General features: G+C 40.1%; 1 protein-coding gene across 1 annotated transcript; it reads right to left on the reverse strand.

Moving 5' to 3' along the window:
* Positions 1 to 576: 576 nt before the first annotated feature.
* On the reverse strand, positions 577 to 26,017 carry LOC104620231 (disrupted in schizophrenia 1 protein-like). The gene is made up of 5 exons (XM_010286384.1): positions 25,959 to 26,017; positions 25,436 to 25,679; positions 19,650 to 19,694; positions 9,525 to 9,642; positions 577 to 1,406 (listed from the first exon to the last, which is right to left on the reverse strand). The coding sequence occupies exons 1-5, from the start codon at positions 26,015 to 26,017 to the stop codon at positions 1,258 to 1,260; spliced, it is 615 nt and encodes a 204-aa protein (XP_010284686.1). The 3' UTR covers positions 577 to 1,257.

The raw sequence follows: 26,017 nt of genomic DNA on the forward strand, positions 1-26,017 counted from the left end.
TACACGAAAAAAAATGAACACAATCATAGTGGGCTAGTAGTCCAGTGACCTTCAAAATTTGTGAAAGCCTTCACAATGTGGCTATAAAATGAGTAATTGAAATAGCAGAAACAAAGTCACTCAAAATGTCAGAAAAATAGTATTAAAAAGTATATTACTGAGTTAGAAGACATTTGCTTCATTTACTGGCTTATAAAAAATTGGATTTTTAAAAAATTCTCCCTCTGCAATATTGGCAGAAGCAAATTTTTTTGTGATATCAGATATTCTGGTATCCAAGTAAGAATCTGGTATCCAAGTAAGAGTACACAATCTAAATACAGGCCATTAGTATTAGTTGGCTTCACTTGAACATTGCTTTTATTTCCTATAAAAATACATGTCTAAGTATGTGTGTGTATAATACATATGTGTCTAAATTGCAAAAAAATCTGCATTTCTTCAAGTTTATAAGGAAGATCAAAGTAATATAATGGTAAAGTAGTAATAAACTTTACAAGGATACTTAAATGACTTCTTGTTCATACAATATTTAAATACAAGGAACACAAATCACGAACAATAATTTTTTTTTTGTGCTTTACAACCCCTGTAATACTAAAGCAAGTTTCTATTAATACCTAAATGAAAAGAGTTAGACTACTGCTATAGGGGCTGCTGTTAGTTACCTCCACTGTACTCCGCACCACTGAGTAAATGAGGTCCAAATCTCAGTTGAAAGAACTTAGCTGGAATTTCATCCTATTGATTTAATTATTGGCAGGAATGTGAAAATACATTCAGTGTAAGAAAGCTGTTAAAGCCAAAGGGGGGAAAAAAAAAAGTTGTTATTCTTACAGCTATTTTTCAAGAAATACTAGATGGTCCAGCTTTAAGGCTACATTTTTTTAAATCAGGGGAAAAAAAACCCGACCATACATGAGTAAGGAAGACAGATACTGTTTGCGAGTCTTCAAGGAGAACATTTCACTGACATTAAAGGCAACTTTGCAGCCCCACTTGAAATGTATCAATTTGTAATCTACACATTTACAGGGCCTGCTCTGCTCTGAAAGCTGTTTCCCAATCTGTGCCAGAACAGGCGAGGCTGTGCAGAATACTTCTGATGATAGACCTCCAGGCTCTGTTTCTCCATAATTGATTTAGTTATTAGTTATGCAGGGAGAGGAGAGATCCCTGAGGCTTGGTAAGACAGTATTCAGTTACTAAAAGCAGCCCTTTGTGAATTAATGTCATCCTACCAGCTCTTTCTGCTCGTTATTCCTTTGAGTCTTGTTGTCCTGGACACCAGCTGTCACAGAGGATGTCTCCAGCCTTTTCTCCTCCTGCCTCCCTGCCTGGCTGAAGTTGCACCAGCACGGTCTGGAGCGTCTCCTTCACCACCTGGATCTCCCTCTGCAGAGACTGTGCAAGCTTTATTAAGGAATAAATCTATAGGTGATTGGCAGTCCCCATTCTCTTTCCAAGTTATTAAATAAATTCTTGTTCGGCTGCTCACAACAGATGGCCATGGCTATCTAACTGTAGCTTCAAGTTCTTCCAAATTGTCTGGATTAAATATTAATACATTTCTCACACTTGCTTTCAAGAAAAAAAATCCATGCAAACTGAAGTTCTCAAGTAGCATTATTTAGCACTTTAAAAAAGGGAGGGGATGGGGGATACTGTTTTCACAGGAAGGAAGGAGATGAAGAAATTGCTCCATGGAGGCTGACTCCATAGCTGCGAGTTCCCTCCTGGATGGAGGGTGGATTTCTAAGCCAGATACATGGACCTGGGGGGATCAGACCTCGGATGAAGGCAACAGGGCAGCGGGAACAGTCTGAGACATAAGCCCACAGCCTGTGTGGCATTAGCAAGTACAAAAACGAGTGCTAGGCAAGGTGGGGTGGGAAAGTAGCTTAGAGCAGTGAAAGAGTTACTGCTCTACTTACTTACCTCCAGAAGGCTTTAATCTTATACTGATAAATCAGCTAATTATAGCACAGAAAACACAAATATAAAGCAGTGAATGCTCTGAGCAAGGTGAAAAGCAAAGAGATTAGCAAGGTCACACTGTTGTTCATTAAAAGTAAAAAGGCCACCTGAAAAGCATTTGATATTTTTACTGAATTACTTCCTTTGGTCAAGAAAGGAGAGTTTTCCATATTTTATTTGCCATTGTCCAGTTCAGGTTACCTGCAAGGCACTCAGGAAGAAAATGATGGCTAATGGCTCTTTCTCTTAAAAGACCTTCCCTCTTGCCTCAGCTCCAAAATAACAGAGGGAAGGTGTCGAGGGGTAGCAAGAAAGTGGTGAGGGGTGCACTGCTGGCAGATGAAGGTGGGACATGCACAGAGGTAGTGGCAACTGCTGAGACACGCACAAGTCTTTAAGTGGTTGGGCTTCCTAGGCAGTAGAGCTTTTTGTCCTGGTGACTTAGTCTCTCCTGGGAATAAGCACAGTTTGCACTATCAGCCTTTCTGCTGATAATCTTATGTCAGTGAGACTATCCACTGTTGAATCAAGTCAAGAACTGGGTGTAGCTCAGTGAGACAACCAACCTTATCTTGCCTTCCACACCTTACACTACACAGAGACCAAAGCAAGCGTGAGCCAAGTCTGAGCCTGCTGAAGGTCTAAACCAAAAACCAAGTTCTAGGGCCCAGCCCCATCCACACTGAGGCCTCCTGTATACGCATGGCTAGAGGGCAAGGACCCCAAAAGGCTAACCCAAGCAGGTCAAGGGAGAGAGAAGTAAGTTCATCTCGAGCAGTAAGCTGTCAGATGATCTCCGAGAGACCCAGAAACTCACTTCAAGGGAAATGAAACAGGCTGACGCTGAAACAACTCAATTTCAAAAAGACAACGCATAGGAAGGATAACGCACAAAGACACGCTTTATCCTTTACAGAGCTCATCCATTATGAGACGTTGTTTTACTTGACCCCGACGTCAATGCAATGTCAAGAAAAAGGACACCCTCAGGTTATGTGACTGTAAAATGGGAGCTGCTACTTTTGAAAAATTGCGACTAGAGAGGACCATGGGAAAGCTATACAAATCACTGCTATTTCAGGCAGTCACAGTTATGCTTTTTTTGGCTGCTTTTCATTCTGTTATCAGTTCCTCAAAATTTCATCTTTGTGTATTTACATACATTCACTATGATGTTTTACTTTTAAAGCATTCACCAGGAATATTCAAGGCATACGTCTAATGTCTGGACAGCTCTATTAATCTAAAAGGATTCTGTCTCTGATTACAAGTAATAGAGGTACACACACAAAAAAAATCCTATCCTAGTATCTCAAAGCACTGTATGAGGACAAATTAATTATGCTTTGCAGCTTCTCTGAAGAAAAAAATATTATGATCCTCTTATAAACAGTCCTGGACTGTCCACCACTCTGCAATTTAATCATGATGCTCTGCTGAATACCTAACCAGCAAAAGAGAAATTCTTCAGTTTATGAACACCATGAAGCCTCTGAAATTTAATTACTTCTGATGCACAGCTTCTGACTACATGCTGTTATTTGTAATATCCCAAGCGATTACAAAATTCTTTTCAGGTAGAGAGAAAAAGCAAAATTGAAATGTTTTACTGCTAGCGGATCAGAAATCTTGAAGGATGGAGGAAAATAAAGGAGAAAGGGAAAGGACTCTTAACCAACATAAAGATAGAGCAACAAGAAAGATGACTGCATAGTCTACCTACAGCAAGTTTCAATAACCTCATAAATAATACCTCAACCAGCTGTAGACCAGTAACTGTCAAACAAGCCTTTATGGCTAGGCAAAATATGTGGTATAAGGCTGAGCATGGAATCTCTACACACATACAGAGGTTATGTCTGGATAAACAGCTTCACCCATTTCAAAAATGCAAAACACTTCGTTTTGCATGGGTCCACAGGCAAATGTGTCCTTCATATTTAAATTCTCTATCCAGTGCTGCAAATATTGAGCCAGTATCAAAGGCAGGAGCCAAAACAAGTTTTAACTAGGAATGTTTTCTGGTCCTGCTGTCTTCCTGTGGAAAAACTGGCAAAATCTCTCCAACGTGTCATAAGCAGTATATTGAAGTACTTGGGAACAGCGTCACACAAACACAACCCATATTCTGTAGCAACGCTGCAGTTCTAACTTTGTCCTGGTTGAAGATTTTCACTTATTTGACTTTCTCTCTTTAAAAAACTTGAGCATCATGACAGAGTCCATGATTTACAAGGAGATAAAAAGCAGATCTAATTGCTGTAGACTGACTTAATTTTTGGAAAAAAAAAAATGGGCTCATTGATGTATCTTCTGTTCTCTCAGCACATGGTTAGGGTAAAGAGACAAAAGGTAGATGTTACAAACCAGTTGCCTTCCTACAGGAAAGGTTAGAAACTAAGAATACATCGTAAGACAAAAGGCCTTGGAAGGACAGTCAAGGACTACCACAGAGCTGAAGTAAGGGCCTATGGGCTTTTGGAGAATAACAGCAATTTTGGACATCTGCAGAGGAAATGAAGTCTTGAAGAATAGAAATAATCAGAAAGAGGGAAATTTTTTTCTTTTTTTTTTTTTTTTTTATCTTGTTAACTATTCTGCTTTTTCTAACAACTGAACACTACAACAGTGGCTGGAGACAGCAGCTCAGCTAGATGTCCCACTGCATAACTGCACATCTCTCCTAACCCCAGGCACCAGTACACATGTGGTGGGACAGCCAGACGGGAAGTAGCTCTGCAGAAAAAGACCTTGAGGTCACGGTGGACAGCAAGCTGAACATGAGCCAGCAACGCATCTTGTGGCAAAGGTGTCCAACAGCCTCCTGGGCTGGATTAAGAAAACCATTGCCAGCAGGTGAAGGGAGCTGATCCTTCTGCTCCACTCAGCACTAGTGAGGTCCCATCTGGAACGCAGGGTCCAATGCTGGGCTCCACAGTACAAGAAAGATACGGACTTACCAGAGTGAGTCCAGTACAGGGCTGGTTTTATGGACTGGAGCATCCAACAGATGAGGAGATGCTGAGAGACCTGGGACTGTTCAACCGGGAGAAAAGGTAGCTCAGGGGGGGATCTTACCAATGTGTGTAAATAGCTGAAGGGTAGGAGTGAAGAAGAGGGAGATAGACTCTTCTCACTAATGTCCACTGACAGAACAAGAAGCAACCGGTAAAAATTCCAAAATAGGAAATTGATTCTGAATACAAGAAAACTTTTTTTTTTTTTAAAAAAACTGTGAGGGTGGTCAAACACTGGAACATGTTGCATGGAGAGGCTGTGGAGTCTCCATCCTTGGAGACTCAAAACATGACTGGACATGATCCTGGACAACCTGCTCTAGGTCACCCTGCTTGAGCAGAGGATTGGACCAGATGATCTCAAGAGGTCAACTTCCAACTAAATGATTCTGCGCTTGTGCGTGCTATGTGCCAAATGACAAGCAAAGAGGCAAGACAATTCAATGTTTATTTGGAACAACCTGGGTTTTGGCCTTTCAGAAGTGCACTCGGGAGTGAAGAAAAGACACCGAGCAAGTCCCTACTGCTCCTATATGAGGCCTGTGTGGTCTCACAGCAAGAGAGCAAAATGGCCTTTGGAAGTCCATCACTTACGGCTCCTTACAAAACAGAAGAATGCTTGTGGTACCGGAACCAGATTAGAAATTTCTCATTTCCCCCCTCCATTACTGTCTCCCTCCTTCACATCCATGAATGCATTTCTACAAACTAACATAATACCCCTCCCACGTAAAAAACAAAATACTCTCCCCCAAAACTACAAAAAAGAAAACCAAACCAACAGAATGACTGCAACATTTTGAAAAATAGATCACACCAGTGACCTGGATATCAGCTGTCTCCAAATTACTTGTTCCAGCAGAAAATGGAAGGCAAAAAAGCTGCAGCACACGGGTGGAAATACACTGACCTACCTCCATGTTGGCACAGACAGTACAACCGGAACCACTTTCTCTCAATGAGATGCACACTGGGAAGGGTCACTCTCCTGTCATCTAAAATAAAATCAGAGGGCACCATTGCCACCTCTCATTCTTGTGGGATCCCAAAATTTATTACAGGTACAGCCAGGGTGAGATTTCTCAGTGAGGCACAGTTGGGGCTAAATTCTGCACTCCTGATTCTGTCAAAAACCCGCACTGGTGTAAAGCAAGACCTGTATGACAGCCTGCTGTATGATAAAGGTGAAGGGTTAGCAAAGTGACCTCCAGTGCCTAATAAACGTTTAGGCAGAAAATTCTGTTTTCAAAAAAACTGTTTAAAATGCCATTTTAGGGCGAGGAATGGAGATTGCTTTTATAATAATAGCCCAGCCAGGTTTTCTTCCAACAAAAGCATTTTCACCAGGAGGAACCATTACAGGCATTCAAGATGTCTATCAAAATGTAACTGCTAATTAAGAACGAAAATGACTGTGAAATTGCAATATCGGGTCCATTTAATTTTGCTGGGAATTCCAAGCCTTTACTGTCAGGAAAGCAACACCTCTCATCAGCTCTGTAGACACCAGAATGAGTCACCTCTCGTCCTTTGGTTTTTCCAGTTAATGATGTGGACTCTTCTCATACATTTGCCAATGATTAACCATAATTGAATGTTTTGTGGGTTTATTTGGTTATACTACACAGAATTTTGCAAATACGTCACAGTGCTATAGAGGACCTCTGCCCCACCCCCGCTACTGTTTGATTTTTTTAATACAAAAGTAAAGTTTCATATTTGCTGTGAAAAGCTTCAATAATAAATGCGACTCCGAAGTGGGTCTGTGCATATACTCAGAACCAAGAAATATCACTGGATTTCTCCTTTGTTCAGGTCATGCTGGCAATTACAACGAGCAGCACAGTTGATTTAAGTGTTCTGTACCATCAAAATGTCGAATGAAAAACAATGACATCTGGGATTTTTCTTCTAATGCAAACTTAATTATTAATCAAAGCTATGACACACACTAAACATTGGCAAATGGCTTGAGAGCATCAGGAATTAATTTTTCTCAATGGAGTCTTTAAAAGTCTTTTAATAATCAGACAACAGTACTAATTTACATCTGTGCAGCTCCCAGTCAGCTTTTTCACCTAATACAGTTTGTAACATTCACATGGAAGCCAGTTTTTTGGGGGATGAGGAGAGAGATGAAAATAACCAGAGAACAGGAGTTTGAAAGATTTATCCTGCTTTCATTACACTTCTAGATTTTTAAGCCCCTGCTCTCTGAGTTCGATAGATTTTCAATGAAGACTGCATAATTGTTCAATATTTGGGATAAGAATTTGTTTTATTTAAAACAAAATAAACTACTGCATAGACAATAGGTCCATCTGTTAATCATAAATTCTTCAACTGAAGCTAATTATTGGCACCAATATCAGTGCTAGTTCCTGCAAGGAACTAGCAAGTTACCAATGAGTGAAAGTTTATATTATAGGCACTAATCAGTTTTTATTAAAAAAAAACAAAACCAAACACACACACCCCCCAAAACAAAACAAAACCCCCCACAATCTACAGGTCTGTAGCACTGTGCTAGCTATTTTCCTCATTCCTTTTTGAAGTATAGCACAGCAATTACATGTACCAGATGGTAACATTTTATGCACATTGATCTGGACTACCTCCGATATACCAACTGAATGTTAATGAGGGGTAGCTGAATTGCTGAACTGCTTCTCTGTATGTCCCTATGTTTTAAACATGGTTTCTTATTTTGTGGCTGATCATCGTGCTAGAAGGACCAGGATCTCACACAGTGTACATTTCTGTATTTGGATAACGTGAGCTGAATTTCACTGATAGAGGAAATCAGATCTGCATCAGACAACTGTGATTTAGAACGAGACTAATCTACAACTCTTCTCAAACTTTCAATGATTAGATTTTTTTTTTTTTCCAACAAACTCTTGCAGTTTCAACAGCTACAAAGAAATACGCACGGTCCACAGAAAATAGAAGTACTATTTTACATACTTGTAGTGTATTTTCTTCACAAATCAAAAAAGCAGTTTTTCAGCTTATTTCACCTTACCTAGTAAACTGCAACTATGATCAGACCTGTTGGGTTTGAATATGAACTTAAGTCCACTGCAAAGAAGTCCAACCCTCAGTGTTGTTCTATTAGGGTCAATGAGAAAAGCTCATTTGAGAGCAAATATACACAAGGGAGGAAGAAAGTAGATGCTCTGCGCACACACACACACGAGACACACATCCACATAGCTCTGAAAAGAATCCTCACAAACAGCATCAGGGAAAAAACAACTGCAACTGAGCACATGTGCTATAAATGTAATTAAAAGAATATTGCAAACTTGCCTGTGGTAAGTACAAGAAAATGATCTTGCTGTACACTGAAACGTTTAGAAAAGAAAGATTTGAAGTAGTAACAAATTAGTGACTGGATTTCTCCCCTCTGATGCAATGTCCCCCAGCACCTTCCCCCCCACCCCCACTTAAAGTTTATCATTCTGATACCTTTAAAGAAACCAAGTTGCTAGAATAGGGATTTTGCAATGAGTTAGCAACAGATGCCCTATTACCTAAAACACAGTAGTATTTCCACACACTCTATGATTCGTTCTCTAAACTCTCTCCTGCAGGACCACCTGCCTCAGCTTAGGAGGAACTGAATCCTTCCTAGCACCATCATCATCCCAGCTCACCTTCCGGTGTCTGTAAGGGCTCCTCTGCGGATCTCTCCAACCTGAATGTATTCATCTTTCTTCATTATGCCCTTGCCTGCCACCTCTTCTCCACTAAAGCCTAACCAGCAAATTATTCTCACCTTCCTCAGCCTCATTGGTTCTTATTCTCTTTCCCCTTTCTCAGAACAAAGCCTCTTTTGTGGTAAGTTTTTCTATGAATGTTACAAATGAAACAATACTCTGTGCCCTTAAATTTTGAAAAATGTTCACAGATGTAGGCCCAACAAATACCTCAAAAAGGTTAAGCAATTTTCAGTCAGGTACTGAATGGCAGATGAAGAACAGAAAGAGATAAAGGTGCTTTATAAGACAACATCTCATCTAGTTACTTGCACTGGAGTGTCAGAGGCAAATTAAATTGCATAGGATGCCACATGATGCATCTGCTGCCCATTTTTTTAAAAAGGAAAAAGAGCCAAACTACATGTGACAATACACACAGTCCAAATCAATGATGTAGCATTTAATTCAGCTAAATCGTGTTGGGAAATGCAGGTGCATGGATGCTTGTATCCATGCAGCTTTTGGTGCACTAGGTACTTACTTATATGAGCATTTCCAACAAAAGGATTTTAACAGAAGAATAAAGGCTTTTCAGTGCCTAATCTCAACTTACAAAGAACTAACTTCTGTTTAAATCAATTAAAGCTGGATCAGACTGCAGTGAAAATGCACTGTAGGAAAACACTACAGCAAAAATACCTGCTTCAGCAATAATGTATTTAATCTACATTAAGAACTAGTACTCCATGTAAATCTGAAAGGCAAGTATTTCACATACACACTTACACAGATTGATACGTATCTACAGCTATACCAAAAAGGATATGAATAACTCCTTCTTCAACTCTGCAGGCGGAAGTCTGCAGCTGATCTTCCAGATGCACCAATTTCTCACTTATTGCTTCACATTTTTCTCCCAACTCTGCAGAAAACATGACGAACTCCTACAGGAAGTTGAAAAAGAAAAGAAAGCGTGTTTGCTGCTGACTACACTTTTCTACATTAAATTTGCATCAAATTAAGGGGAAAATAAAATACTAGTAAGGGGATATGATACTTCGCAGTGCTAAGACATTGCCTGAAAGCAAATTCCCACGAGAGAGACAAAAAAAGTTGTTACTATACAATAATTTGGTGATTTATGCGAAATGGAATGAGCTTGTGGTCTCAGCCTATTTCCCAGCAGAAAAGAGTCATGATCTCACTTTCAGCAGAGGATTAAAGGGGTGTGAAGACTGAACTGTTCTCCCTCTTCCCTGTTGTCTCACCACAGCAGGGGAGGGAAATCTCATGCTGGCTACACCATTCCTAAATTTCAAGTTGTTCATGTAAATATGATTTACATTTTTAGGCCATTTGAACATTTCAAGCAGCATCACTTTTGGTATCTCTTATAAACACAAAACGTACTTACTTTTTTGAGGAAAAATCTGGCTAGAACACTTAGGGACTTTGTTCAACTGATCAGAGAAAATGCATCAAAGTCTTAGATATTACAAGATGAAACTACATTTTTTTTTTACTGTGTTATCATGAAACAAGACTAAATTTTCAAAAACAATGCTTCCCCACTTAGAACTTACACAGACAAACACTTTAAAATAGAAAAACTGAGTATTTTAAACCAGTTGCAAAGTCCTTCCTGTAAGTTTGTCTGTTTTCACATATACTGCACAACGGTAATTTCTATCTTTTATATTTTGTACTGAGTATTTCTTTGAGAAATGACCCAAATAAGCAGCAAATATGAGAGGGGGAGGGGGAAAATAAAAAAAAAAATCAACCAATTTGTGCAGCACTGAGACAAGCCTCTCCCTCCCAAAGCATCATAGTGCTGTCTGTGATGTGAGTGACGGGGGTTACCTGTAAGGAAAAGATTACGGTGCCACGATGAAGTTCTGCTGGAACCACGTTGAAAAAACTGGAGTTATTCATCAGCTGGAACCCAGAAAACTCTATTTTCTCTAACCTAGTCTCGCACTCATCCACAAAGCCAGCTGCGCACGTGTCCATATACAATCTTCAGAACGTTCTTCTGCTTTAAAAAAAAGTACTTGGGAGTCCTTTGCACTGTTGCTATAATAGCAGCCATCAGCGGTTGTTTAAGAGAAATCAAGCCTTTAATCAAAGGCCTTCCAAAGAAATCATGCTAATACTTGGCTGGAACGCCGCCCACTGCGAAACAATCTGATTTTTGGTAAACACATTCAAGAGATCTCAGTTTTGTGCCATCCTTACTTTGCGTCACGCAGCGCATACACAGAGCCGAACGTCTGAAGAGCTCTGCTTGCCGGCACGTCCTCCGTTACAGCACAGAGCTTCGACCTTTCTGCCCTCCCGGGTCTCCTGCCAGACGCGGGTATCCAGCGGGTCGCCCGGGTGGGCACCCAGCTGCAGCTGGAAGCCTGGATCAGCGCTGGTGAAGGGAGGGTCCGTCGCAAACACCCAGCTTAGGCGCAGGGAAGCGCGAGGTGAGAATGGGCTGGCCGAGTCCCTGGCTCTGCGCACGGGAGCCGAGCAGCCGCCTTCGGAGTCACTACCAAATGTCAGAAGCTACAGCGGCGCTCCTCAGAACTTACAGACATAAAAATGACCCATTGTTTTTTAAACGAGCACAGGGGAGGAGAAGGTACACGCTTCTCCCTGCGGCAACTAGGAACATCCTTGTCTTGTGACCAAGGACAGAAGATGAGGAACAAGTCTTCCACCCAGCCGCTAAACCATTATTCAGTACACCAGCAGGACTCAATATGCTTTGAGGGAGTGGGATAACCCAGACAATTTATATCAATACAAAGCTTTTAGGGAATCATTCCGTGACATGCATGCAAGAGCAGGTGACAGTTATCTAAAAGAACTTAGGTCTCAGGCTAGAAAAGTCAGTAAATTGTAGAAACCTAGTGCTCTGAAAGCACGTCTAAAATGACCACCATCTAGAGAAAGCTCCACCTCTGAACACTGACTCTTCTCTAACAATTAATCACACATAAGAAAATCAGGTCTTCGCGTAACCATCATGTCAAATGCAAGAAAAACACGACAAAAAACATTCAGTGCTAGACAATCATTGAACGCTTAATTTAGGAAGAACAGCTTTTAGTTAACACACAAACTCCTAAGTATTGCTCTGACAGACAAAAGCTGTAAGTGAAGTTTTCAAACCAGACTCTTTCTACAGACTGTGTACTTCGACAAAATGAATTAGTCCTGTAGAGATCCTGAAGAACAAGTACCTTAGAGTGACACATAAAAAGCAGATTCTTGCTCTTATAACATCACTATATTGAATACTTTAGTCTGATCCAGTCACTGCTTTTATCAAGTACTATTACTATATGGAATTTTTGGATCACATTCATACTGTCAAGAAGGATGACACTTCTAGTCCTGATTTGAAATCAGCAGTTACCACAGACAGCAAAAAAAAAAAAAAGGTAGATGTTACAGTACACTCCTGAATACCTGTGCCATTAAGTATACTTAAATATAAAAAGCATTCTAAAGATATGCATTATAGTAGGGTAATCCCTTTCTTTTTTAGGCTACTGTTGATGACAGGAATGTTTATACAGATAACCGGTCACCCAGGTAGCACTGTCACTAGTTGCTGTAAGAGAAGGTCCATTTCCTCCGCTTTAAAACCTGCCCTCAGGTTTCCTGTCTCATATATGCAAATACAAGTTCACTGAGCAGCTAGTTAAACACTAGCCACACTGGCTGGATTTGCCCAGCCTTGCTGTAAAGATCCACAGTGGAAAATTTTTCCCTATTCACTGTGTCAGTGAATGTACAGGGCAAAACAGGACTCTTAGACCTAACCCTGCACTGAATTTCAGGTGGTTTGAAAGCTGCTGGCAACAGGAGACAGCATTTCAATACCTGGTTGGCAAAACACGCTCCAAGTTGCAAGTGTGGCCAAGCTCTAACATGCACCGATCCTGAAAACCAAGATAAAATATAACTATAGCCTGAAATCTACAGTTGCAGCGCAGCTAAATGACTATACTTATCGGTGTACTGTTACCTAATAGGATCTCATGTTTGATGTTTTCTTTTCCTTTTTAAATAAAACTTTACAGCCCAGTAAAGAAAGGTCCCAGGAAGGACAGAAGGAAGGAACCTAACACAGAAGCCCCCAGGACTTCAGGTGAAGTAACTACTTCGTTCTGTGGCAAAGACATCTCACAGTGCTTTGCATCATTACTAACCTGTATTTTGGGGTTCTAAGCTTTAGCTTGTACCTTCTACCCCGCTGCAATTTCAGGCAGAGACTTTATTGGTGCATTGGTCTTGCATTAAACATACTTAGGAATAAGACACTATAATTTTTAATTCACTGGCTTTAATTTCTTTGTCAACTGAATACTTAGATTCTCACGTAATGTAAAATATCCGTTCTCTCTCATGTGAAAAAATGTAGTGTATTCTTCCTGAATGATGGCATTTTGAGTACGTAATGAATTGTCTAAAAATGTAACAAAAATCCTGTTTACTTTGGAAATTAAGCTAAACGAACAATGAGTACTAGGAAAATGTGAGCAATGCAGAATTGTTACAACAATATGGGAAGGCAGGGAAACCTGAGCAAGTAAAAATTGGATCAAACTTGTTTAGGTCTTTAAACACTTGAATCCCATTTAATCATAACTGTATGGCTGTGGTTGCTCTGCAGTGTAACTGAAACAGCTCCATAAGGTAGGAGTTACAGTCTATTAATCTTAAACTCCTAATAGGTATTTTGCAGCTTAATTACTCTTTAATAAAATAATAATAGTGTATTAAAAAAATGTTTGTACCTACAAAATTTTTGTTGAAATAAGAAGTTCCTCCATAGTTTAGACAAGCACCGTCTCTCAGGAACTTACTTGCAGGCATCATGGGAAAAATGCAGGAGGGTCATCATATAAATTATGATTTTCCAGAACGTATATACATGGCCTTTCTTATTTTGGATTGGAAATATGCGGTCACACAGAGAACTCTAATTTTAGTTTAACATCAAGAAGAATTGATGGAATGAAATGGAAAAAAAATATATATTGCTCTCAAAAATATACAAGAATAATTCTAAATATTCAGCCAATTCCACAACTTCTGCCCCCAGGCCCTTGTTTCAAGAAAGTTCAGTAACTCGGAGAAGTAAATAGGAAAGATTTCTCTCAGTGCCCTTCAAGCCTAGTAACGTCACTGGTAACATTTTTATTTTATATTTGTCTATGTAGGCAAGGAAACCGCTTTCAGTGAGACACAAACTATTCCAGAACAGCTCCTGGTTGAAAAGCGGCACTTCACACTGATCAACAACATCTGAGAGGAGACTTGACTCTGCCTCCAGCTCAACATATTAATAAAATACAACTCATCCAAGCTTGTAGGTTATGTCAATGCTACAAGCTACTGTAAGTCTTAAGGCTGCTTTGGTTATTTTTGCACTAACAGCACTTCTAGGGAGCAGCTAGGAGAGATTGCAAGAGTCAGGAAAGAGCTGAGATGCAATATTGCTTTATGGATTTTTCAGTGAACAGGGGATGTAACTGGCTGGGAATTTCCTCCCCCCCTCAATCCCTTAAGCAGGTGAAAACAGCACAAATGTGGGTGTGATTTGTTATTTTTTAAGGTGAATTCTTCTGTCTTCTCACACAGAGTATAAATTCTCTCCCAGAGATGTGAAAGTCCAATGCAAGAAACAGGAAAAACAAACTGTTCCAGCTGATGCACAACTAGAGCACGAGTATATTGAAACAAGAGCAGTGGGAATGGCTTCCACTTTAGTCTTCTGCATTTCATTTTACCCTTTTACAAGTCATTTTAGTCACCTATGAGCAACAGCTCCTCAACAGCATTACTCAAGGAAAATGTCTGATCAGCTTTTCCAATGCAGACACATTCCATGCTCTCTTGGATCTACTTCAACAATTTTATACAGAAGAATCAGTATCATAGTAGCTAGATTCATCTGACTCTATTAAGGATCAGAGTCTTTGGTAGTTGTGCTGGGAAGAAGGATTCCCAGATACATCCTTAAAATGAATTCTTCCTACAGAGGAATCTTTGTAAAAAGGCATGGCCTTACTTCCAGCTGGCAATGTCATAACCCCAGTAAGATAAAAGCCTTAGAAGACCTTCTGCAAAACATCAAATCAAGATTTCTTTCACCTGTACTAAATCCTCTCTCCCATATAATAGTTAAAATCATTCAAAATAACATAAACTACAAAAAGTTGCCCTTGCAGACAGATGCTCCACATTATGGCATAAGGTTTAGAGCAGTGACTTACTGTTGGCCGAAGTGCTGCACGCTTACTCTCACACCCTTGCAGAAGTTAATTGAAATTATGAGCACCTGAAATTCGAGAACATCAGGACCATCCATATGCAACCATCCATATGTTTGTCCAGCTCGAGCAGGTGCTTGCCTCACTTGCAGGCTAAGTGCATGTGCTCTCAGATCATGAGCTACACGGCCACAAGGTGTCCAAAGTGCAGGCGGAGGAAGCATTTGTCCCTGCTCTGCATCCCAGATTTCCTGCCCTGTGTGCATTGTCCTGGGCAGGTGTTGTAGATGGGGAAGGCAAAGTGGCCACTAAGAACAGGCCTAGCCTCTTAGTCTGAAAATTATGCATGTTACCCATGACCAACACCATCCTAGCATCACAGCAAGGCTGACCAGGAAGCAACCAGGGACCACCAAAGCCTGCTCCGTGACTTGCAGTGCAAGCAAGCCCACCATGACTGTCTTCAGCTGGTGTCTGTCTACACAGCTCTTGGCAGCTGACAGGGATTTTGTGGTTCTGGCTGCAGGGCAGAGCTTGTTCCAGGGCTCAGCTGCCCTTGCAGTGAGAAAGTTTTCCTAATGCAAACTTCCCTTGCTACAAACCAAGATCATTACACTTCATTTTACCCTTATATAGCACACAACGATAACTAATAGTTGTCCTCTTTATCATTATTTTTTATGTGATTGAAAACTTTGACTTTCAACCAGACCAGGATTTCTAAACCTTTTGTTTCTATGCCTTTCCTTCTTTTCTTCAATGTGTTCCTGTCTCCTATAGGAGTGAGGTGCCCAGACCAGCGCTGTAGTCCTCTGGAGGCTTTGACATTCTCAGCTAAGCACAGTAATTATTTCTGCCTTACAACTGACATTCCCATTAGTGAGGCTGCAAGTGACATTTGCCCTTTCTTGCAACAGGATGAAGGTAATGAATCCCACTCTATTTGTGGTCCACTATATCCCTAGATTCTGCTTCTGCAGTATCGTCATCTTAGCTGCTACTTACCATCTGTATACATAAATCTGACTTTTTTTCTTCCTCAAATGTAATTTGCACCTGTCTTTTAACATATCCCATCTTATTGATTTCAGGCTATTCGTTCAATCTATCAAGAGTATTTGGAATTCTAATCCTAATTGAAATTATGTGGACTGTCACATAAACTCCTGGTCTACCTCCTTTTTAAAGGCAAATACCACGGCTGCCTTTTACTGATCCCCTAGGACTTCAAGCTTCCTCTAGGAGTTTTCAAAGAAACTTGTTAATGCTTTGGAGATTTCTTTTGGAGATTTTTTGGATGTCTTTGGAGATTGTTTTTCCTAGCTCCTATGCACTCAGAAGGAATTTCATCAGGTGAGCCCCACTTGAGTACATCTCACTTGCCTTAGGACCCTTTATTGTGTTTGTCTCTTGCTACCTTGTAGCGAATACTAATAGCACTACATATACTGACACAGTTTATCATTTTTAGAAAGACCAAAAGCAAAGAAAATAAGGAAGAGAAAGAAATATTTCTGCACTCTGCTCTCACGTCATTATTTTCTCATTCACTTTTCATATTAGAAGTCATACGTGCTTTCTTTCACCCCTCCCTTACAGCTTATCCCTGAACTCCCTCGTCACTTTGCACATCTTCTGCTCACAGTAGCTTACCGTATTCAGTGGTCTTGCTGGCTCACTCTTACACTGTGCAGTACCCTTTCAGGCTCATCCTTAGAAATATTTTTGTCTTTTCCTCTTCAAAATTCTTTTGGGCCACTGAAGAGTCACTCACATAGATATGTAGTCTCTTACTGCGTTTGCTCTTTTCTACACCAAAAGAAGATGGTGCTGTACTACAAACGCGATGTCTTCTGGAGGGTACCAAAGATCATCTGCTGATTCTTCCTCCTACAGAGTTTGTCCCACAGAAACTCACCTGTTGTTTCCCTGATTTTGTTTAGGTGAGTTTTTCTTTCATGTAGATGGTTATCTGCCTTTTGTCAGAAGAGGGATCAAGGTTGTTTCCCCAATTACTTTTGCCCTTCCACTTACAGACTGCTAGCTTGTTCCATCAGCCTGTATATGTATATTTAGGAGACTGCAGCACTACGAGATGCTCCTCAGTTTCTCATACACAACAATTCAGGCATAAAGCTTTCCAGACAGCTGTTTTGCAGCTCTGACCTACCTCCTCCCCACCATCACAAGCTTTTCCCACAGTCTCTTTGCTTGCACTGAACCCCTTCCCTCCTCCGCAGGGGTACACCACCACACGGGAGTGTTAAATGACTCATCAAAATTACAGCCCGATGTTGGCAATTCCTCCCCTCATGTATCTTCCATTACAGCTATAGAGGAGTGTTCTTGGAAAAGCATCTACGCAGCAATAGGGCTTTCCATTGCCTTCCAGCACCCTGCTGCGGTCTGGGTGACAGCAGTCTTCCCATTCTCATCTCTAGTAGACTGAAGGTCTTCCCTGAGTGCAGACTTCCTAAAATGAGTGCACACTACTGCACTGGCTCATTTAATTAAACTGGGACAACTCCAGTTCCTGCTGTGGGAGGATGAGGCTATTTACTGACTTACCAATAAAAATGCACAGTGGGCCAGGACTTGGAAGAGAAACAAAAGCACCAAACTGTTTTCTAGTGTCCACACCCTGCTGTGCTAGGAGTCAGCATAGTTGGGTATCATTTATAGGTGGTTCCTAGTATTGTTCACTCCCATCTCTGCTCTTGAGTCATTAAGATGCAACAATCTGGAGCGACTAACAGGGTGCTCTCCTGCAGGCAGCAGGGAGACTGAAAAGAGTGGATTAGGGGACCAGAGAGTCAAAGGAACATTTAGGCAAAGCCTTGACATGGTACAGGGTGCTGACAGTTTCACAGAGCTTTTATAGAGCTGTCTACAAGTCAACATCAATCCAGCTGTGGCAGTGTGGTAGATAGAGCCTGGCTTTCTAGCAAATTTCTGTTTCCTTTGTTTGTATTGCTGCTCTCTGTTCTCTTTATGCAATTTTTTTTTCCCCTCAGAACTTCAAAAGAGCAAAGTTCCTCTGCTTGTGAGGACTCCAAGATACTAAGCTCTTAGTGAATACTTGTACAGTAACAGCCGTCTATGCCTGCGAGCTCTGGTGCATTTGTAAACCCAGCACACATGTCACACTCTCACGCTCTAGGCACATCTCCTGTTAAGCAAAAGAACAACTTCTGCAGTCAAGGATTGGGCTGTACTACAGCTTTCAGTGCAGGTCACTGCTGGACACGAGCACGCAGCTGTACTCTCATTTGCTTTGGTCCAGACCAGATGCAAGTTTGAGTTTCTAGCAAATATTCTGCTGTCTTAGCAGCTATCACTACCAACATGCCCTCAGTATTTTGCCCTGCTTGGCCGTAGGGCGCTTTGCTACCTTTATCCCATGGGACTACTTGCCCCTATTTCATGTCATTTATGGACGCAAGCACCTGCACAGTTTTGCTTTAATTCGCAGCGAAGTTCACTGATAACAAAGGCTATTCACATCTTCTGCAAAGTTCCCCTTCACTCTCACGGCTTCCTGTTTTTATTTATGCTGAACTCACACACAGCCAAGCAGTCCATCCCAGGCGTGCCCTCATGTCACAGTCTCCTTGTACACAAGATCAGCAATCTAAGTTTGGTCTTGCAGTTAGATTAGCTTTCCTGGGGCATTCCAGCTGCTTCACAGTCTTTGGATTAATTGGTGGGAATCCAAAGAAATGCCTCATCTGAATAGCTATCCCAAACGGCAATTTTTATATATTAATTTATTTAGTATTTCCTTGACTGAGCATTTGTCACTTGTACTTGACAGGTGGCACGTATGTTGTTATGGAAGGTGAATTTGGGAGTTATTTACCTGTGTAATTAATTTGCTAGCTGGACACAATGCTTGGATGCTAAATTTCCTTAACATGTAAGTTGCAACCCAAAGTGTACCGATATAAAAATGGACTGGACTGAATCAGTACAACTCTTAAAAATAGTATAATTCTCCTTATACATCTATTACCTAAATTCTTAGTTTGTATGTAGACAGATTTTTGTACGTAAGCGGATTTCTCTCATCACTTATGCTCACAGGAAATGCATCTCACGTTACTCAATTACTCTAGACTTTCTTAAACATATAGACTAGGATCTGACATCTTTTTATTCACAAAAATAGTGTAAAATGACAAATATCCAGTATTTTAGTTCAGATTAAATTCCTATTACCCTGTATTCTGCTGCAGTACGCTTTTTTTACTTCAAAAGTGAATTCAAAGGTATTTTTAGTGGTATGCAAGGAAACAAGTAAAGCGTCAAGATTTTGTTCCATTCCTAAGCATCATTACAGTGTTACAGTGAGGCTGGCTAAATATTATTGGTTGCACTTTTCCCCAATATATTCATGTTATAATAATGCCAATAATGGTACGTACTAAAAAGCACTAGCACCGGATTTAACTATAAACTCCCTGAAGTACACAGCAATTTTGCCATTATCTTCAATGGAAAAAAAAAAGAATGGGCCCACTCTAGTTGTGCCTGTGTTGCTTTTCTAAGTGCTTGCACACTCCCTAGCAATTTTTACCCAAAGGTAGTACTACAAAAACAAGTGTCATTAGTTTTAACTGGGACCCAGAAAAGTCTGTACAATATCACCACTTTAATGCTGCCTAGAAAACACTTACCTCAGATAAATGACCATCTGCTCCAAATGAAATGTCTTCCATAACCTGTTAGAGATAAATTATTAAGTATATAGTAGATACTGTTTATATAGCATGTAAGATTTCAATGGAACTTACAAAAACCAAATAGCATATTAAAATGTTATAGAAGCTGAACAATTGCATCATTTTGCTTCAGACACATGAAATGTGTCAGTTGCTTTTATAATGGAGCAGTGGCAGCCACCCAATACTTCAAGCTAAATTTGAATACATTTTATTAAAGCCTGCCTTTGGCTTCCCAGTTAAAACCCACAAGGAATACTGCCCCTAAAACTGAAGGACTAACTACAGATTGAAACAAACTATCTTCTATCAAGCTCTTACAGATCTATAAACCATTTGAGAGTCTACAGAAATTTTTTTTGGCACAAACCCTGTGAGTGATTTTGGGCAGGAGAAACGAGAGATCCCGCTGATGGCATTGGTAACATGTGCTAACTATAGTCAGTTCCTCTTTCAAAACTTGCTTCATCTAAGTATCTAAGAAATTAGCCAGCATTTCATTGACTAAGGAGCAAAGAAATTTGATGTTAACATTATTGGAAAATCATTAATACTTATCACACGTTAGAGTATTGACAATCTTTAAATTGTTGCTTAAAACTGAGACAGGGATATTGCTTTGGTAGGGCAATACTTAGTATCACATGTATGTACATGCATATATAAAATAAAGTGCAAAATCATTACTCTGCCATAAGATCATTATTATTACTGGGTACTATTTTCAGTAATCTATCTGAAAAGAGATTAGATTTCTTTTACCTGTAATATTAATTTTCTGATTATATTTTTACTGCAAAATACACATAAGCCTTAAGCTTACTGAGATGCTATGATCTCTAGCTAAAGAGTTAGCATTTTACCAGCAGATACCACACAACAGTATCACACGCAGCTAATGGGCATCTTACTGCATCCCAACGCACGTGACCGTGCAACGATGATCTGACCATTGCGTACAAGCCAGCTGCCTGTTGCTACAAAAATCCCTTCCAGCTTGGATTAATGCAAAAAACACCCAACTGCTGACTTTCACTGATGCTTAATGCTGACATTTAAAATTAAGATTAAATCTAATGTTTCCACATTATTTTTGAAGCTCTACAAATACAACATTTAATTAAAACTCAAATGAACGCTCAATTTGGCTTTCTAAAGGCTTTGTCCTTTACACATTGCACATTTGCCTCCTGGACCACAGGCTATCTCTGCACAGTAATGAGTTACAGCCTGCTGACAGAGGCTTTCTTGGTGCTTGCTATCACTAAATTCTGAAAAATGTTGTGTCATATCCTGTGATGGCTTCTTTCTAATGACAGACACCACATTAAATATTAATTATTATTTTTTCATGATTGTCCACTTAGTATCACTTAGAACATTCAGTATTTTTAAAAAGTTGAAAATAATGAAGGCTTTGCAATTACAGAACATCTTCCCAATCCCAGGGTGCTCTACAAAAGACCCCAAAACATCTTCCCAGGTGGCAAAACTGAAGTATGCAGAGGTGAGGAAAAGACAGTAGCCCTTACTCTACCCCTGCTCACTGATTCTTTTATGATGAAAAGTGAGAAATGATCTACAAAAAATTCAGATGGGATAACTACCAAAAATGCTGACTTACAAAAGGTAACACACTACTGAATTTTGGGGTTTTTACCTTGTAACTTTAATCACCTCAATTTTCTTGAAATCTAGTAGGTGTTTCTTTCCTTCATTGTGATTAAGAGGGAGCACTGCACAGCATGCCAGATAGCAGAAGAAGAAAAAAGGATAGGTCAGGAACTCAAGCCTACAGGTGCACACATACTCATGTTCATCAAGATACGTGGTGTTAGGGAGGTCCCAGCACACGCACACATCTCTGTTTATTACTTATCATCGGTGTTGCTGGTGCTACAAAAAGGTTTTGCTTACGCATGCATTATCAACAAGCAAAAAATAAAGCAAGATTTCATAAGGAGTGGAACAAGCTGGTGTTAATGTCTGAAGAGAGAGGAAATGTTACTATATGTTTCAGAAATCCGTCAGATATCTATCTAACTAATCATCTAATAATGATCCTAGCGACTTCCACCTCACTCACACATCACCTCGGCAAAATAACTTGCGGTCAGTTTAGAAGTATGGAACATTTCTGGGATGAGAATTAGAACACAACTTTAATTCCCCAGAGACTTGGGACAAAATCAGAAGACAAACTGGAGCTGCACTGTTGGGGCACCTTAAATTCAGCAAGACAGCAACCAGCTGGAGAGCACATGCTTATATGAAAATTCAAGAATCTCAAATACCACAAGCTGATTTTGACATGACTGACACTAGTACTACTGTCTATAACTTTTGCTTCAGCATTTTTCTCAAATACCATAATCTAATGAGTTCTCTGTAATTGAGAGGAGTACATCTTAATTTATAAGTAACTCAGCGTGTTCCACAGGATGATCCTTGCTAGCCTCACTTTATTTAGTTTTGACAAAAAAATTAGTAATGATGTTTCACTAAGCTGAGCTGCCCAAGCATGTGATTGTCTTCACTGGTTAACAGTCAGTGTTACAAAGGAAACCTGATTTACCGGAATATTTTGGAATGCCGCAGACTACCACATAAACAAACTGGGGGGAAGGGGAGGGAGGAAATCTGTACTGTCTTAGAAAACACAGTTATGAAGACTATAAAGTAACTGTTAACAGTTAATAAACATGTGCTCACACATGACAGTAAAATATCTGAACTTTCAAAGAATTTATATCTCACATTTTATACTAGAACATGCCATATTTTAAGATCTAGTGAGGATATTTAATTAAAAATTAAAAACAGCCCCTCTGCAAAGCAGCATCTGAGGATCTAAGTGAAGGGATCTTTCCATTCGTCTATTTTGCTTTTCTTATTATTATGTTTCTTATTTGTTTCTTTGTTTTCTAATGAAACCAATACAGTAATATACAGTTCTATGCAAGAAAATTATATTTATAGTATACATCAACAAAACCAATATCCACTCCACAGAAACACTTAGGCAGATATGACATGATAAATAACTGGAGAGCTTCATTTATAGCATTTCACTGTAAAGTAAATCAATCACCTGGGAATGAAATATACCTTCCAAGGCACATATGCACATAGGCTATTATTACCGTTTGCTATACTGTTTTGAAGCAAGTAATTCAGTAACCTCTAAATAGAAAGAACGCTACTCTCATTGCGCGTCAGTGGCCAACAGCTTTCTCTAGAAACTCCTCAGTGGGGAACAGAGGTGACACAGTTGAAGAGAACAGTCATTCTAGAAACATGGCAACCACATCAAGCTGCCCCTCTTGCAGGGACACCACAGCCTAATATCAAACCAAGTTATTTGAACAAATACATGTTTTTCTACTGGGTATCCTCACTTGCTGATAAATGGCTACAAAAAGGTTCACTATTAACAGACAACAGTAAGTTTTTCCATGAAAGCCATATGAATGGCTAATTTTAGAGACTAAAAGCCACGCCACTTTTTTTTTTCCCCCCACAAACATTATGTTATTTTTAAAATACAAAAGTACAATACCATATAACAGAGCACTTTCTATAGAAGTGGTTTGTCTTTCAACTAAGTCCATTTACAAACCAAGACATATTCTCTCTTGCACTTCACCATGTTCAAAATTAGAAGTCAGCATGACTTGTAAATAATGTGTCAGGGGTTTTTTTTGTTTTGTTTTATATTCTGCCTTGTGATGAACTACTAGGAGGTGTTAGGGAACATTATGCTATAGCTTTTCTCTAAAAGTTTAGGTACTGCCTGTCACTTCTACCATGATCCTACCAGCTTTACACCTAAAGTGTACTTGTTTGGGCAAAACTTCTATACCCCACATCAAGTTAAAAATCCCAGCTTCTGAAAGTATAGAAGCAAGCAGACCAACGCTAATTCCAGAACCAGAACACAGTCTTTGGGGGTTTTTTTTACGGTTGCAATAGGTTGCAGTCATCACTGATGCATAACTTTGCCTCAGTGGTCAAAGCTGCAGGCACCACTGAAGCAGAGGAAGGCTAGTCGAGTAAGCTGTGATGAAACAGAGCTGTGTTGCTCAACTCCTAAAAGCTGGAAAACAAATGAATGGTCTTATATTAACAGACTACTGCTATTTTTTCTTTCCAGTTTGTCAGTCCTAGGAGCGCTGTGGGAATAGATGCAGGAATACCTCTACAGGTCCTTCACCGATGGGCGTTTTCACGTTTATATTTACACATCAGCTTCTGAATAGATTTTGCATGTTCTCAAAATGGAGTTTCTTCAGAGTACCAGGATAGGCCAGATCCCAGGCAAAAGGCATTTACACTACAAAGTTTAAGCACCTAGATGAAGAGCTGAAGTTAGGAGGATAGCCTCTCTACGTTCCCTCTATGGATGATAGAGACAAAGAGGAAATTATCAAAAAGCAGGTTTAAAAGGAGGAGCTTAATGGAAGCACTGCAAATATGCTTTCCTCTTCCTTTAAACTTATGGAGAACCTGTCCCTCTTGAGTCCTGCATCTCTCTCCAGAACCAGAAGTCACCTCACTTCAGCTGCCTAGACGTCATTCTCCGATAGCAATGCTGATTTCCAGGGAAACGATCTGGACTTGCCAGGGTGAAATAGGTGATCATCTACAGCACAAATCTCGAGTGCTACTGAAACAGTCACAAAACCCCAAACCCTCCAGAGCTTCTCAGCTGCCCTTTTGAAAGGGGAGCGCAGCTTTCCGTAATCAACACAACTCCTTGTACTCCTTCAGCGGACTCATCAGGAATGGGGCGGGGCAGAGGATCAAAGCCATAGCTGACCAATTCTAATAAAAATGCTGTCTATGCAGAATCAGTCCATAAACCATCTCCCCCAGGAAAAGGCTGCAAGTACTATTGAAGCCCAATTTAAAAACAGAATTTTAGTAATAAGAGGAGATTTTACAGTAAGGTAAGGGCCTGCTTTCCACTAAGTCTCAGCCAGTATAAATGCAAAAGTAGGCATCAACTTTCAATGTAACACACAGTTCAATGGCTCTTAACATCAGGTGCAATTAAGCACAGTTTTAATTTTTATCAACCAAATACCAAGGTAATAAAACTGACAACTCTTGTTGGAGGATCTTTTTGTCACAGTGATGCTGTTTACCTTGACAGTGCAGTTAAAAGATCATTAGGTAGCTGTACATTTTTCAAGCAAGGATGGCATTCCAGAGCAGAACATGAAAACTTAAAAGAAATTTGTCAAACCTGTTAAGTCTCATGATGTTCATCCTTCTTTTAGTATTTGTTGGATGCTGGAAGCTTACCAGCATCTCAACTAGGAAGCCTTTGGCCATTTCACTAGGGGAGGAAAACGTAATCTCTCCTCACTTCAGCTAACATAGACCCAGGCTAAGAAGTCAGCAGAACTAACTCAAAGTGAAACTCGTTAGTGAGATGAGGAACAGCTGATAACTTGTGTTAAATACTTAAGTTTTTCCTTTAAATCCTGATATACACTCTGTATTCATTGCCTGAATAAATTCCACATTTTAAAAAGACTGATGGTGAAAGGAGAAAGAGTTGAAGGCCTTCTGAGAAGCTAAAAAGCTATTTTATTCATGTCCCAGATTGGAGGCCAGATGTTAAGTTCATACTTAACCTGCCCTGCTGACCCATCACCCAGCTTCAACTCTTCCTCTCAAAAGGAAAAAACAGCAGTATTGCCTGAAATGCAGGTGTAGAAGAATATTTCAGATACCTCTTTTAGCTCGCTGTGTTTGGGGCAGGAAACAGTGCCCCACTCTGTGCCCTTTGGAAAGTGACCTTCTTTTCTTTTTTCAGAATCAGATGAGCCATCAGCAGTCATCTCCATCTCATCCATTTGGTTCTCCTCTTCCTCAAAAACACAGCAACTGGTTTCTTTCAGCTGAAACCCTCGGATCAACAGCTGACAGGCCTCCAAGTCAGCTTCCCACACTCTTTGGAGCAGCTGGCTCCCACAGCTGAAATAAAAGCCAAAAGAAAATAAAACTGCAGTTCAGGGAGAACAGTTGCTATTTCAAGTAACTTTTGGGGTAACTGCTTATTACTAGATAGGAAAATAAAAACAATGAAAAAACAACAGCAGCTCAAATACTTCCACCAAGAGAACACCAGCTATTTCAAACTGAAAAGCAGTAAAATTATGGCCCTCTTACAAAGCTGATGTTATAAAAAAAAAAAACACCTTTTGTGCTAAGATGTTGCTTCCAACCGTAAGACGTACACTGGCTGCATGTGACCTTCTCCTGATAGGACGCAAATCCAGGAGCCTTGCAATCACAATCGGAGCTTCCTCCAT

This window comes from Phaethon lepturus, unplaced genomic scaffold (assembly GCF_000687285.1).
Source record: "Phaethon lepturus isolate BGI_N335 unplaced genomic scaffold, ASM68728v1 scaffold16104, whole genome shotgun sequence".
Taxonomy (NCBI): domain Eukaryota; kingdom Metazoa; phylum Chordata; class Aves; order Phaethontiformes; family Phaethontidae; genus Phaethon; species Phaethon lepturus.

Bases quoted from the DNA above. Each gene is read 5' to 3' on its own strand.
- LOC104620231 (XM_010286384.1), bottom strand. From the start codon at position 26,017: ATGGAGGAAGCTCCGATTGTGATTGCAAGGCTCCTGGATTTGCGTCCT. The intron at 25,680-25,958 runs GTCACATGCAGC...CTTTTATTTCAG, and splicing joins TTGCGTCCTATCAGGAGAAG to CTGTGGGAGCCAGCTGCTCC. The intron at 9,643-19,649 runs GTAAGTGTTTTC...AACTTCCTGTAG, and splicing joins CAGATGGTCATTTATCTGAG to GAGTTCGTCATGTTTTCTGC.